The sequence below is a fragment of the Phaenicophaeus curvirostris genome, chromosome 2, assembly GCF_032191515.1.
Source record: "Phaenicophaeus curvirostris isolate KB17595 chromosome 2, BPBGC_Pcur_1.0, whole genome shotgun sequence".
NCBI lineage: Eukaryota > Metazoa > Chordata > Aves > Cuculiformes > Cuculidae > Phaenicophaeus > Phaenicophaeus curvirostris.
In genome coordinates, this window is record NC_091393.1 from 39,669,251 (window position 1) to 39,685,270 (window position 16,020).

At 39.8% G+C, this 16,020-nt stretch overlaps 1 protein-coding gene across 1 annotated transcript in view; it reads right to left on the bottom strand.

Moving 5' to 3' along the window:
* Positions 1–6,663: 6,663 nt before the first annotated feature.
* ROS1 (ROS proto-oncogene 1, receptor tyrosine kinase) overlaps positions 6,664–16,020 on the bottom strand; it is a 78,844-nt gene continuing 69,487 nt past the window's right edge. Inside the window, exon 44 of the mRNA XM_069851755.1 lies at positions 6,664–7,221. Coding sequence (XP_069707856.1) covers positions 7,076–7,221 — 146 coding nt within the window. The 3' untranslated portion in view covers positions 6,664–7,075. The remainder of the gene's footprint in view (positions 7,222–16,020) is intronic.

Consider the following 16,020-nt stretch of genomic DNA (forward strand, 5'->3'; position numbering starts at 1 on the left):
AAACATACACACTACTTTGAAGCTGCAGAAGTCTATGATCTGAGCCAAAACACAATTGTACAAACATGGTGGCAATAGGGCACTTGCAGGTCTAGTGACATCATCATCATCTTTTCTTATATTGCTTCCATCAAGATGAAGTAAATACCCATCACATAATATAAAACTGAATCAAAGAATGCTGAAGAGGTTTTAAGTAACACTTTTCCCCATAAATTCATTTCTATATGGAAATGGGTAGGCATTTCAGAAAGCATTCCCTAGAGAAAAGATCTGAAAAAAAGTAGGAGCAACCCAAAAGCAAAGAGTAGGAGAGCTTTGTTTTGGTGGCAACATGACTGTTGCATGCAGGGCTGACAACTGAGTCACAGTAAGGTCAGAGCCTTTTCCTTAGTGACCACCTAAACTTACCACTGCAAGACCACATGATTACATGTAGAAACACTTCTAAAAGTGTCATTTTTCCTTAATTTTTTGATGTCTGTATTAATTATGTAATGCCAACCTTGAACGCTGGCAAGAAGTAGGATCAGTAGTCCCTTCAAACAGCTGGACATGATGATCTTGGAGATCTTTTCCAGCCTTTATCGTTCCATAATTCTGTGATTCTCAGCTTCCTTCTGTGAAGGGAAATGGCAGCACCTAACCTGGCAATGCTGGCCCTAAAGCCGAGAGCCTCCTCTGAGTGGGGGAGACAAGAGGATGTGTTTGACGACTGACTATGGTTTACCATGGCAAAAAAAAATTCTTTTAGTAGATTCCAGTAGAGGATAATTCTTTGTGCCTTAAGTAGTAGAAGAAAAGGTTATGGAGTCATACCTCTTGAGATGACAAAGATTATGTCAGCAGACAAACTAAGACAAGCAGAAAGCTGGCGAGGTCCTGCTTGAAGAACATGAAGCTGAGCTGTGTAAGCAGATTCTCATCCTTTGGGATGTGGTGATGTCAGATTGAAGAAATGCAAATATGTGAGAGAAGATCTTACAAATGTTTAATTCTGTGACTCCCAGATTCTACCTCTCTGTTTCTCTGTAAGACAAAGCTAAATATGTTTGTGACTGGAAATTACTGAGAACATACACACGATCAGTCCTCCTGGAAAGTCGTGAAAATTGGATACACGAAGAGAAACACAGCAGGATGTTAATCAGAGTACTGACATTTTGGTGCTACAAAATGATGTCAAAACTCCACTGAATTTTCTATAGGATGTATGAAGAGGTAAGTGTAGTTGCTTACTGTACTGCATAGGACAACAAAAGCATTTCAGGCGCCTTATCGCTAATGACTCTTACTTTCAGGGGAGATAGGGGTTAAATAAAAGCAGGAAGAAGAAGATGCAGCTAGGTCAATATCATTGCAAAAAGGATTGGTATTCAAACAGAGAGCGGCTATTTTACAGCTCCCTTCTTACCGTAAAAGATAGAAGGCAGTGACGAACGTCCTCCAAATAGAAGACGTCACCTGAAGAAGAAGTTAACACATTATAAAAAAGGTCATTTTATACGGCAGTATCAGTCCTGCCAGTGGCAATAATGATAATATTTTGGCATCATCACTTGGCTTCGATGCACTGGGTTTCTGGTTATTTATTAGAGTTAAAACATAATGTCAGTTAGAAGTGCCAAGTGTTATTATAAATAGACCCATGATCGCTTGAAAAATCCATCTGGCATGCAAGCTATTGCAATTCACTCCAGTGTGTATGTGTAAGAAAAGCTTTCAAAAATCAATTAAAGGAAATGAAGGTGAATTAGAACTTTTTAGCCATCAACAGATCTGTCAGGGCTATTTTGCAACTTTCTTTTCTATAACAACTATTTTCAGGTCTGTTATAGCTAAATTAAGATCACCTTTGTGAAGAAAGAGGTACATTTGAATCTAGAATCTAGACTGCATTTATAAGTCTTGTTAAAATACGTAATCTTAAATCTGTATCACAAGGAATGATTTTCACCCGGTTGTACACAGTAGAGCCACCTTGAGGGCTCAAACCATCATAGGCAGCATGCCACAGATATCAAGGAAAAAGAAATAAATAGGGATGTTAGTCAATTAAAATAGATGGTAAAACTTTCTTCTCTGAAAACAGTTGTGGGAAGCAAGGGTGCAGTAGTCCTGCTGTAAAGATTTTTGTGCCCTTCCATACAAGTAGTGCGGGAACCAAATTTTAAGGGGCCTTGCCATCTGGAGGGTCTGACTAGTCTCTCTTACCTAGCATGCCTAGAAAGCCGAGGAACAACTGCTTCAGTCTCAGCCCTGGGCCCTGTCTCGAGCTTTTCAGATACCAAGGCTGTGGTGAACTCAGGTCTTACCTTTCTTGTCCCCACCACTAATTAATTTTTCCAGGTAAACAAGACTGATAGGAAACACTTGTATTAGCAATGTAGCTGAACAACCTTTTGTCTTTCTGTTGTTAATTATTAAGTTCTCTGAATCTTGGGATGATACCATTGAATGACTGACAATAAAGTATCCCGGAGAAGATGAGACCCTGATGTTAAATATGAAAAAGGCAAAGAAATCATCTTAACATCTCATATTTTTCAGTCCTACACGATAAAAGCAAACACGTATTTTGCCTTCCACAGCTCAAAAAATCCTTTTTTCAAGCTGTGTAAGTTTTCTCTTCAGAGATCTTGACAGCCATGCTACTGTAGCTCGTGTCAAAATGCCAAGCACTCCCTCTGCAGCACATGGGCATAAGCGGATGAACCCACTGAAGCCTGCAGCAGCAGCTACATGCAAAGTTTCTGAAACTCTTAACTTTGACCTAGTTAAGGACCCAATATTTATGTCATAAAGCACTGTCTTTTCCTTTATAGGATCTCAACTGTGGTCCCAAATGGAAAGTTTGGAGTACACAGGATTTGGATAGAGATGGTCATCACTATGCGCCAGCTCAAATGCCCTTGTATGCACCCCCAAAAAAACCAGAAACACACCAATGATCGGTTGTTACCACCTTCTGTTGACCAAGGGGACTGAAGATAGCAGACCTAGAACTGATGCCACTGAAAATGCTATAGTGAATAAGTAATATCTGCCCTGGCCCTTCACACTTACAAAATAATTTAAAAACTTTGATTAATCACTACAGCATTTGTGTTATGCTGTAGTAAATACCATTCATAGGTAGCAGCAAGTTTTTTTCATCCATTCATATGGATGTCAATCTGCAGCTGAGAGATTAAATGAGCCAGCTAAAGCCACATACTATGTCCATCTCTGTCCAAGCACGGCTCAGAGTTCAGTCATTGCCATTTGAGAGCACAGAACTTATGAGTTGTGTGTGATACCCCATCGTGTGGCATACTCACCATTGTTGCTCAGTGGTCTCGCCAAATGTCTGTGCTGGCCTCAAGGGACAAGGAAGAGCCTGAGACAGTAACCAGCTGCAACCCAGAGACTTCCCTAGGGCATGCCTAATCAGCACCTGGGGGCACATGTCTTCTCTTCTTGGGCGGGTTATAGACTGTGCTTGATCTGACTTGAGTTCATTTTCTTCATAGCAGCTTGCCTTGTGCAACATTTTAGATTTGTGACCAAAAGAGTACTGTTAACCCACCGATGTTTTAGTTCTTGCTGAAAAGTGCTTGCACAGCATCAAAGTCTTCTCTGCTTCTTACTCTGCCTGCCTAGAATAGGCCAAGGGTGCACAAAAGGCTGAGAGGAGACAGACCTACGTAGATGACTTGAGCTAACCAAAGAGATGTTCCACACTGTATAATGTTGTGCCATAAAATGGAGAGCAGGTGGCTTAGGGACATTAGCCAGCCTTCGCTTGGGAATTGGCTGGGCACACATGTACCTGTCTCAGACCAAATCCTGAGAAGTTAAAGAGTTGGAGGCAGTTTCTCCACTGCTGTACATCAGTTTAACAATATATTTAACCTGATTTACAGTAGCTGAAGACCGGGTTCTTCTGCTTTGTAGCAGACTCAGAATTATGCTTTTGTAAAGAAGCTTTTGGAACTGCTGACTGGAACCCCTATCCATTTCTGATTCAAACTTCTGACATTAATTTCTGGTTTCTCCAGCTCTTGCAGACAGGATCTTAAGAGGACAAGTTTCTCCTCTTGCTTAGGTAGCTTCCACTGGCTTACAAGGGGAACCAGAAAGAATTACTTTTACTACACAGATATCACACTCTAGACGACGTCTCACTGTACATCTTAAACAAAGAAGGTAAAAATGCATGATATTGACTTTACCCTTGAGGATGTGTCTCTCAGAAGTACATCACATGAGTGTGGTCACAACTGTTTCACTTTTACCTTTATCTTGCATTTAACCTTTCTGACATCTCAGGATTCTTTTCTGCCCTAAATATATATTTTCTTTCAATGATGTTATCACCCTTAAACCAATTCTCACTCACTTAAAAACCAATAGCATTGAAAGTCAGGACGCTTGAACTCAAGGCTTTGTTAACTCTTCCTCTTGGTCTGCCACAGAACAAGGTGCCAACTGTCAGGAACAAACACAGGTCAGGTAGTGCTCATTTCCTTGCCCAGGAAAGAATGGGTTTCAAAGGTCTTTCATTCCTGTCATCTCTTATATGCATTTCTCCCCAACTGTCTCTAAAGGCAGCTATGAAAACTGCCTTCAGAGGCTGACTGCTTGAAGGCAAGAGGTGTCCTGATGATGAACAGGAGTTGACCAATAAAACATGAATCATCATGGAGAGTTTGAATGAAGAGAGGAAGTATCACTTCAGTAAGAGAGAGAAGGTGAAATGATGAAGATGTGTCAAGGGAAAGGCAACAGGAAAACATAAAGGAATAAGAAACTCTTTGCAAGTAGCATCGTGCATGGGTGAAAGTGAGGCAAGTTTTCACGCATCAAATTCAGCTTTACCATAGCCCATCAGAACAGTTGTGTCTGCATACTTACTCAGCTGAGACAGGGAAATGAGGGAGGGAGAATGGAGTGATGGGTAGAGCCATGCTCAGAGCTGACAAATTGTGTCCCTAAGCATGACTTAGATCACTGCAAGTACAGGAAAGGTTGGTATTGTGTCTTCCACTGAAGACAGCAAGTTGTAGGTCAGGATCCTTAGATTTGAACAGAGATATTTGTGTTTTATCCAACCCAATCCATTTCATACTATTCAGTGCAAAAGGCACAGGTCACTGGTCAATACCCTGAGCTTTCATTTGTTGGCAATGCATTAAACTTGACACTTTCTTCCTAATCATGCTGCAATAAATTCTCCATTAAAACTAGTCTGGTCTTGTAAAACTTACAAAAACTGGACAAAGCAAGACTTCCCTTCCCTTCTGTTCTTTCTGTGCCAGTTTGGGTATTTGTATCTACTTCAAGACCTTGAGGGCATTACTTTTGACTGCTCTGTGTCATTGATACCTTGCCCACTAACCCATTTTACCCGTGTTGGATAGGCTCTTGCATGATTATTTTCCAACTCAGACCCACATGAAACTGAATCGTCTTGGGTTATCACATTACAGACATGGTCATGAGGCCCTTGAAAGGCGTTGCCTAAACAAAATTTTGGCTGGATTGAAGGCCTCTCCTACTACAGAAAGACACGTCATATGAAGTATTGTTTTCAAAACCTTTGTTTGTGGCTTTCTGACTGAGCAGACCTCTTGAGTTAAGTGAAATCATGCACACATGTGAAGTCATCCAGGTGTGGTGACTACAGAACTGGGGTCTTCCCAGTTTCTGGCTAGCACATGCCAGTGATTAGTAAATGTTACTCATATTTAAGTCATTGAAATAAAAGGAATGGCTGTACAATAAATCAAGAAGCACTTGAAGAGGAAGGAAACATTATATAGTATTTATTTATTTACCTATCATTCATAGTCTGGTGAGCATAGCTTAGGAGAAAAAAAGAAGTGCTGCAACTCTTGTTATCTGCAAATCTGGCTTGTACGCTGATTTGTAGGTGAAGTAAAAAGTATTTATATATTTACAGACTGCATGAATGGGCTTTGTCAGAGACTTTGAATAATCCTAATTCAAAAGCTGTCAATTTCTATTTTGTTTGAGTAAAACAGTCAAAAAAAATCTTTCTTGCTCATTTCTGTTGGGTGTCCATGTAAGAGACCTGAAGTTTGATTTCAGTGAAGTTGCCTCTTAAGAATGTATAGATCAGCTAAGGCCTTTGCTACTCTTCAGTGTTACCCATTATCAAATATTTACATAATCTCAGAACATGTTTCTAGATTCCTGACAGATGTCTGTGAATAGCTCTGCATAATTCATAAATGATTATTCATGATGAAATCCTACAAAAAACTTCTGATGTCCTTTATTCAGTAATGATTTATATATCATTTTATTACATGCTTTTAGTTGATCTCCAAACACATCAAGGAAATGTATCTTCCTTCACTCAGCCTGATAAAAAATAAGCAAGGATTATGAACATTAAAAAAGGGAAAGGAAAAGATATAAAGGAAAGTATAACTGTCTAGATTCACAGATCAATCACTGTGCAACTTAACGTTCAAGATGATTGCAAGCATTTCTTTAAATTAAACAATTAAATAGATCATTCCCAGCAGTGGACAACTCAGTCACCCTACTTCAATTATTTTCTGGAGTTCATAACGTTACAAGAATTTCCGTTAATTTTGCAATTTGTAAAATCAAGTTTGTGCACAACGAAGCTATATTTCAACTGGTTGTTTTTTCTTTCCCTGAATAACTTGATCCCTTCATTGAAACAGCATTCTAGTAGTTCCTTTTTGGAAGGACTGCCTGTGTCTGAGGCATTTGTGATTGTGTAAATTTAATCAACACCAGAGTAAAATCACGTGCTGTCTGATTACATGTTTTATTGCCTTAAAATACCCCCTGTGAAACACCCAAACCATAACATGTAAAAAATCGAAAGATACATAATTGTTGTCTTATTCTGCTACACATCATTCAGTATCATATGGTATTTTCTGCTAGTTTTAGTGTTTTAGAGAATTGCTGGGTTTTTTTCAAGACATCTCTCTAAGTATGACAATGTGCAGAATATTTTCCTTGGCTTATGTCTTCTTTGGTGCATTTTTTCTCTTCTTTCCCTCTTTCTTTCAAAAAGAATGAGCCAGACTTAACTAAGTTCAGCAGGATTGTTGCTTTCTTGATCTTGATTGCCTTCTTTAATTAATATCAAATAATTTAAGCCTTCTTGATTCCTTGTTTCCATTAGCATGGTTGAGAGAATGCTGTCTGAATCTGCACACGGAACATCACTATCTGCATTAAAAAAAATAAAAAAGACAAGAGAACAGCCTAGTGATATACATGCAGTGTTAGAAAGCAAACAAAATCAGACAGCTGTTGGAGAAATCTGGTCTAGTGATCGCATAGAGAGTGACCAATGTTTCAAATTTATTTTCTGATAGTGCCTGTGTGGATTATAGCTTTAAGCAAATCACTTAGGGCATGTTGGTCATCACCATTCATACCTTCAGAGGCAGCAATACAGTTATGAATACACAACTTGCTTCTTTTGGTAGTAAAGACAGTCTGTGTAAAGCCAAAGTGATTTTAATCTGTAACTTCAAGTAACCCTGCTAATAATGTTGCTAAAGAATCCTGTAACATAGGCAGTTTTCTCCCTACTGAATCATTATATGCTATCTCTTGGGAGGGCTTGTAATATTCTGTCTTTCTCAAAGGTCAAACTTGGCTATCCAGAGTGTTTTTCCCTAATTTGATGTTATTCACATATACAGAGTTGCCAGAAATCTATTGCAGGGGATATAACTTTTTTTTTAAAAAAAAATTTTTAAAAAAGAAATTATTAATTAAAGGCTCAGGTTATAATAGTTGTTACTTCGTGCGTTTATTTTTGTAGCATGTACCCTCTTCTATTACACCCTCTTGTTTTTATTATTTCATAACTGAAAAACGAAGCACGTGACATTCAGGGTTTCCTGTTCAAAAGAATCACAAGTGTTGTGCAATTGCACCAAGAAACGCACAAATTACTATGTCATTATAATCACATGCTCCCCCCGAGCTGTACATACAGTCAGAATTCTGTCCCACATGATACAGTCCATTAGGAAAGATTAGCAGGAGAAGTCTGAAAGAGAGTTTTGATTTTTAGAAACCCATTAGAAAGATGGGGACTGAAACATAAAGCAAGCTGTGGCAACGTATCACAGCGACAGACAGCTATGAAAAATAATTTGACACTCACTTTGTCAGTTCAAGACTCTTACGGCAATATTTATTAATTCAGTCCCAACCAAGCCTTTGCCAACTAGTACAGCTCTTCTTCATATCTGTTTTTTGTTTAATAAAACTTTTTATGGGAATCTTCACTAGAAGGTTTATTTGGAAAAGGCACACTGGGAAATGCTGAGGGCATGTTTGCAGCAAACTCTTAAGAGAGAAATCTTAAAATAAGGACCCAAGTAAAACTGGGTATTTACAGACCAGACATATGCCGGCTGACCTGCCTAAGTATAGAACACTAGAGGAGCATTCAGATTTGTTTCCTGTATAAGTATCTGGAACTGATGAGGTGATGTTTACACAAATGTGAGTATGAGGTCACTGAGATATTTTTACCAGATATATAGATACATTACTAATTCTTTCCCCAACAGGTCTGAAGAACAACAGAATATATAAAATATTATAATCCTTTTTCAGCCTGTGCCTCACTGCTTTTGTCATTACAGAGAAAAGGAGTTGAAAAAAATAAAACACTTAGCCTTAGTTTTATTTTTCAAGCTTTGAGGACAATATAAGTAAAACTATATTTGCAGAATAATTTTACTTTATTGAAAGGCAGAATGTTGTCCTTTCTGCTATTACATGACACATATAAGCTACACTGCCACTTTCACAGGGAGATTTTTGAACTACTAGTGCCCTTTCCTTCACTGTTGTGTCATCTCTTAGCACAGTGTTTGGCATCTATGAACGCTTAGCATGATTCTGCCATGTAAGTCAAAAAGGTCTATACAAAGATGTCAAGTTATGTAGTACAATGCTTGCCTCTCACGTAAGTCAGCAAAGGAAGCAAATAATTTTTGCTCACTTAGTTATATGATGGATGGAGGTAGAAGATACTTAAAATGAGCTGATGAGGGAAAAAATTATTATATGTTATGAAATTCCCCCAGAATGTCATAGTTAGTTAGAAGTAGCACCAACACTTTGGGAAGCCATAAGGCAATGCAGAGAATTATGAATAATCTTTGGAAATCTGTTCCAAAAACCATTAAGAATTTGAAGGAAAACAGAGAGAAAATGGAGTGGGGAGGCAGGTCAGTATATTCATGACACATCATTCTTTTCTTTTGAGTTTTAACATTGCTAAAATTAGTTGATTGATGTATAGTCATGCTGGGTTATACGTGAGTAAATGCAGAATAAACCATGTGATGTGATCCCCTCAGATTTCACAAGCAAATCCTGGCCAACAGAATGCCCCAAGAGGAGGTGTCCAAAGAACACCTTCATGGAATCTGAAGCCATGCTGAGGAATCAACTTCAAATGCTTAAATCCTGAGGAGTTGTCTACACTGTGGACTGCTGCATAGCGTAGAGTTACCCACATTCACTTTAAACAACCTATCTCAGGGCATGAGACAGGCTAGCTCTGGCAATCCAGAGCTTTGTACAGGCTGAGAAGTACTCTGCTGAGAAGCAGATTCCCACTGAGCTCTGCTCTCTCCAGTAGACTGCTTCCAATATCTAAAACAGCAAATTAAAAGCTCTGCACTATACTTGCATGGACACCCTCTCAGATCCCAAATGCATGTAGCTTTGACCTTGCTGGATACTTTTCATAGAATCATAGAATCTCTAAGGTTGGAAAAGACCTTTGAGATCATCAAGTCCAACGGTACCTGTCTACTAGTAAACCGCATCCCTAAGCAATTTCTAGTAGTGGTGAGGTTGAAGCACAACATCTGAGCCAAACTGCAGGTAAATAAATTACAACACACCTCTCCCAGGGTGGGCAGTTTACTCCAGAGAACCTCTCATTAATTGACACAAGAAACTGTGATCGCCTGAGTCACACTAATGAGGGATGGAGTTTGCTTGCTTAGCCTCCTCTGAGAAGATCTATCCTAACCTGATAAAATCTGTGCTTCCCCTTTCCAATCTCAGTCGGCTGCTTCCTGCTGCAGGGCTGTCATGGAGCCGAGCTAGGTCACGTATCCTGCCTCACAATTGTAGAGTGTCTTTCCTTGCCTGCTTGATAGACTGTGTGGGCTCACAACATGTTTTGAAGTCCTGCCTGGAAGGGTGCAAATTTTTGTGATGTCTTGATAGGCAGATGGAAGTTTCAGTGTTTAAGTTCAGGAGGTGACAATATGTAATAAGAAAAAAAAATGTTGGTAGAAAAACTGATCAGTAGATGCTGAACAAACTGACCTAGAGATGCTGATCTTCGATTACAGCTATTTAAGGGAGAGATCCTCAGCTAGTGCAAATTAACAAAGCTCCATAGAAACCAGTGGGATGCCACCTATTTACACCAGCTAAGTAGTCAGCCTGAGATGTTACTAATTCTGGGTAACATAATCCCTTATGATGCTTAGCACCTTCAATATGATGTGGTATTCAGAAGTGCAGCCACTTTTATTTTTTTCAACTAATATCCTCTAGTTTTTCTCATACATACTCTGCCCTTTGTCCACAATCCATAATGTACATGCTAGTAAGTAAGAAACTGCTTCAGTAACTGGCATGGCTGAAAGATGTAACCCATAGTGAATATATTCAAAAGAAGTGCTTGATGGCATGTATTTAAGGGTGAAAAATGTGATTATTGAACCCTGACTTCACCCTCTTAGCTATGTTGGTTAGCTTAAGGAGATAACCTGTGCAGAGAGCATTTTCCTGATACCTGCTGACCACCTCGACCTGGAGGTGCTGTGTTTCAGTTTCTGCACGTTGCCAGTAAGAATATAAATAGAAGAAATATATATCCGTTTTAATACTCCACTCTGTATTACATATCAGTGGAGATATATCTGTGTTTCCTGTCTAATGAAGCATATGATCTTGCATGGTTTGAGGGTGACTCACCAAGCTTTGCTATTCTGTCAGGAACTAAAGGTGCTAAAAGGGAGAATTTTACTCATCCTGCACTAAACTTCCTAAAACATTGACTGCTTGCCTTACCTTTTATTTTAATACACTTTTCAGAGATTTGTGGTCTGAAATATCTGTGTGCAAGAAGCTGTCTTGGGAAATAAAGATATTAACTTGTTTATTATGTCATTTATTATAATTATAATATAAGAGCACCAAAAAAATGTCAGTTCCACATTCACTGCAATAAAATAAAGCTATATAAATAAGAAGACACATCCCTGTCCTGTAGTTCACAAGGCAGGATTCATTTTAACAAATTTTAATCACTCAGATCTTCCATGTTGAGTTTAAGGTCCTTGCCTAGGCTGCCTTTACAGTCAACGGAGAAAGAAAGGAAGAATTAGTCCCTTTGTGGAGATGCTTATTTCACTTCCTTATCTTTATACCATAACATCCCCTGAACATGTCTACAACCCTCTGGTGACTGTAAAACAGCCTAGACAGACAGCGTAAGTACAGCGCCTAAGTTTTAGTTACATATATTTATACGTCCATACTACACAAATGTCAGCTCTTATAACATCATATAATCTGAATTTTTTTCTTCAGTCCAAAGCAAAATATTAACATGACTTTCCTCGCAGTATCATATGGCTCATGCATACTCTCTGAAACCAAACAGCATTTTTCTAGGTGACAAATAAGAAATGGTCGTGCCACCAAGTCCCCCTTTTCCTGCAGTGTTGTAATCGCTTGCTGCTTTAGAAGAAGCCTTTTCTCTGACCTCCACTGGCTTTGGGTCAGCCACTCACTAAGCTAAGAGGGGAAGAGGATTACTGAATTTCAGAAAAATACAAAGAAGACTAGATACAAGGTTTTAAAAATGTCTCTTATCAACACATCTGCTTTAGAGAAGTTTCCGTTTGTCCAAGTGATTACTTAGGTGTGCAGCATTATTTTTAAAAGGCAGCTGCTTTTATGAAAATAAACTTATACAGGGAACAGCACACAGTGCTACTCAGCCAGCAGAGAGGGCAGTCATAGAGTCAATAGTGAAATCAGTGATTCCAGATTTTAATACCAAATCTCTTCAATACAAAGGTTTATAGTAAAATTAAAAAAAAAAAAGGGCATTTTTAGCAAGTGCCTTCATTGCTGAAATAATTAAATATGCAGAGTGACTGGCTTTGGAAAGAGAAACAAAAAAATGAAACATTGCAAAAGTCTAATTGTTTTCAAGCAACATCTCCAGTTTAGGCATTTAAAAATGATGGTTTTGAGGCCAAATGTGTTTCTGTCTTTTACTCTTGATTTCTTCAGGCTCCACCCTGCATCTTCTCCCACCAGAGGAGCCTCTTCTAACAGTAGGAATATGGTGCTCCAACACAGCTTCCGAGCAATTAAACATTTTTCCTTATAGGTACAAAAGGGATTGTGGGGAGCAGCACTGATAAGAATAGTCCCCCTGGGTCATAAAGACAAGGAGTCTCTCCAGCTGCTTAATGCCCAGTTGTCTGATGTCGGCAAAGACGTTTGCCAAAACAAACAGGTGTTTCTATCCATAAAGGGGCACACTTGGGACATGAAAAAATATAGTACGTTCTTGTATGTGCAAATGTAAAAAGTGATATCTGAAAATAGATGGACTAGTTATTTTTACAGCAATGCAGGGCCATCCTGTTAGCACACCGATTCATTACATTTCATCTGCACTTCTTGAAACTGGGGAGGAAAATAGCTTGTCTTTCAACAATGAATGAGGGCTCTGGTGATAGGACCTCTGCTCATTCAGTCCCCATGGGATACAAAACCTACTGGTGTCTCAGTCCTGCAGTTCGATAATGTTTCTTCCACTCAAAAAAACCTGTTAATACTACTTAATGTCGATAATCAATGTCCTAGGAAAAGCCTGTAAGAGCAAGAAGGAAAAGCTTGAAACTGGTAGACCCATTCCTGGTCCTGATTTTGCTTCCCTCCCTTCCAAATCAGCAGTGCCAGGAGCTGCTGGCATTGCTCAGGCATATTTATTGCCACTTGATGCCTCCTTTAGAAGCGTAACTCTTGCAATAACAAAGTCAGTGTCCCTTTTGCCATCTCCATGCTACCCTGTTAGTGTGCAGTCCAGACCATCAGCATATTACCTGCATTAGTTCACCTGTACTCACAGTCCGTACGTCATACTGCACTGGCATCAATGTTGAGAAAAATCTAAAGTTTTTCAGCTTTCCCACCTATGAAATAGTACCAATAGCACATACAAATGTGCTAAAGTTGTGGCTACCTACAAATAGGTAAGGCTCAACAGAAACTGGATGATATGTGATTCCATATAGGGTTAAGTATCATAGTTATTTTGAGGCCTGTCATTTCACTTTGCTTGACATTTGGCTCTTTCTTTTGGAACCAAGTCTCCTGGTGAGAGCAAGCATTTCTTGGCCGGAGGCTCATGACTGGAGTTTCATTACACCAAAGGCCAATGACCGCCTAACATTTTTGGAAAATGTTGTCCAGAACAATCCATCATGGAAAAGTGTTTCAGATTATTTGTTTTGGCAGTCATCTTTCTACTACTACTACAAACACAAGCACCGCTTCATTTAGTCCAAGCTAAAAATGAATGCAAACTTACAGTTATTTTAAAAAATCACTTAATTTTTATAAAGCTTTTTACAAAGCTTTTTACAATTCAAAGACTGAGATTTGTTCCAAGCTTGGAACTATTTACAACAGGGCCATAAAGGCGTGTGAATTTTAGTCTGCAGGTCTGACTAGAGTCTGAATTGCCAGTTCTTGTTTGCATCAACTGTACTTCTGAAGTCCACATTTTGCTGAACTCTGCTGCAAGAGATTTACATTGCAGGCAGAAAAGCAGCTGAATTAATTTAAGGCAGGAGAGCTAGAGAAAACTGACATGCATCTGTCCTAATCAGATAATCTAGCAAAATTAAGACATCACCAGGACTCTAGGCCTTCAGGCAAGTACACAGCTTAGGGTATTAAAGGGCTCATAAAGACTACAGTTTGGAAAAGGGGGAGAGAACCTACAAATAAACTATGAGTATATGGGGGAATAAATATGTGCATTATAGAGACATGTAAAGAGATTATCAATTGTCCAGTCTTCTAAAATATATTTAAATGAAAGGATGAATGATACTTATATGAACAAAATTCAAGCTATACTGTTTCTTGATGGTCATTCCCTTTTTTAAAAATCACTGAATAAGTCCGAGGAGAAGTTAAGGAGGAGCGTTGAGAACTGAAGCGTGAAAACATTGAATGGAAGCATGAAAACAGTTGCTTTGTCTTCCCATCCCAGTGCAGATCCAGCAGTGAGTCTGTGGCAACAACAGCTGGGCAAAGCCTATTAAAAAGGAAAGACTAGGGGGGGAGTCACAGAGAGAATAGGACAGCTGGTAGGGAAAAGGGTAAGGCTTGGAGAGAGAGTATGCTGAGCAAAATAGGCTGGCTCTGAGAGCTATTGCCAAAGTTCTGCCTGCATTGAATTGCATTGTTTTCCACAGTGGGCCAGATTTTACAAACTAGGTTATTACAAACAGGCTTAATGGAGTATGATTTAAAAAGGGACCACCACCAGTAGATTCCCTGAATATAGCATACCGTTTCTTACAGTATTCTGCATGAGAAACTGGCTGCCATTGGCCTGGACAGGCATACCTTCTGCTGGATTAGAAACTGGCTGGGTGGCCAGGCCCAGAGAGTGGTGGTAAATGGAGTTAACTCCAGCTGGAGGCCAGTTACAAGTGGTGTTCCCCAGGGCTCAGCGCTGGGTCCAGTCCTGTTCAATATCTCTATCAATGATCTGGTTGAAGGCATTGAGTGCACCCTTAGTAAGTTTGCAGATGACACTAAACTGGGCAGAAATGTTGCTTTGCTTGAGGGCAGCAGTACTCTACAGAGGGATCTGAACAGGCTGGATTAAGAGGCTGAGACCAACGGTATGAGGTTCAGCAACGCCAAGTGCAGAGTCCTGCACTTGGGACACAACAACCTCGTGCAGCGCCGTGGGCTTGGGGAAGAGTGACTGGAAAGCTGCTTGGTAGAGAGGGACCTGTGAGTGTTGGTTGGCAGCCAACTGAATATGAGTCAGCAGTGTGCCCAGGTGGCCAAGGCCATTGGCATCTTGGTCTGTATCAGAAACGGTGTCGCAGGACCTGTGAAGTGATTCTGCCCTTGTACTCGGCACTGGTGAGGCCGCACTTTGAATACTGTGTTAAGTGCTGGGGCCCTCACTGCAAGAAAGACATTGAGGTCCTGGACCATGTCCAGAGAAGAGCAAGAAAGCTCATGAAGGGGCTGGAGAACAAGACTTATGAGAGGTGGCTGAAGGAACTGGGGTTGTTTAGACTAAAGAAAGGGAAGCTGAAGGGAGACCTTACCACTGTCTACAACTACCTGAAAGGAGGTTGCAGTGAGGTGGGTGTTGTCTCTTCTCCCAGGCAACTAACTACAGGATGAGAGGAAATGGCTTCAGGTGGTGCCAGGGGAGGTACAAATTAGATATCAGGAAAAAAATCTTCACAAAAAGGGTTATCAGGCACTAGGACAGGTTGAGTCACCATCCCTGGAGGTATTTAAAAGGTGGGTAGATGAGGTGGTCAGGGATACGGCATTGTACTGGACAAGTACAATGGACTTGACGATCTCAAAGGTCTCTTCCAATGAAACAATTGTATGATTCTATGATACATAATGGAACACCACTATTATTAAGTCTATCCTAAAAGTCTGCTACACAACCCCATTTTCGGTAGTAAACGTTTTTTTCAAATTTTAACCATTCACACTGAAACTTTTCACAGAAGCCTCAGTTCACACTTTCCTTCACAGAAGCCTCAATCCACACTTTCCTTTTCAGTATATTGGTCATTTCTAGGACTGTTACTTTGGTTCCTGGCAAACAAATACAACAATGTTGTTTTTTCCTCTGTGACCTCTGCTATATGGCATAACTTGAAATTTTGG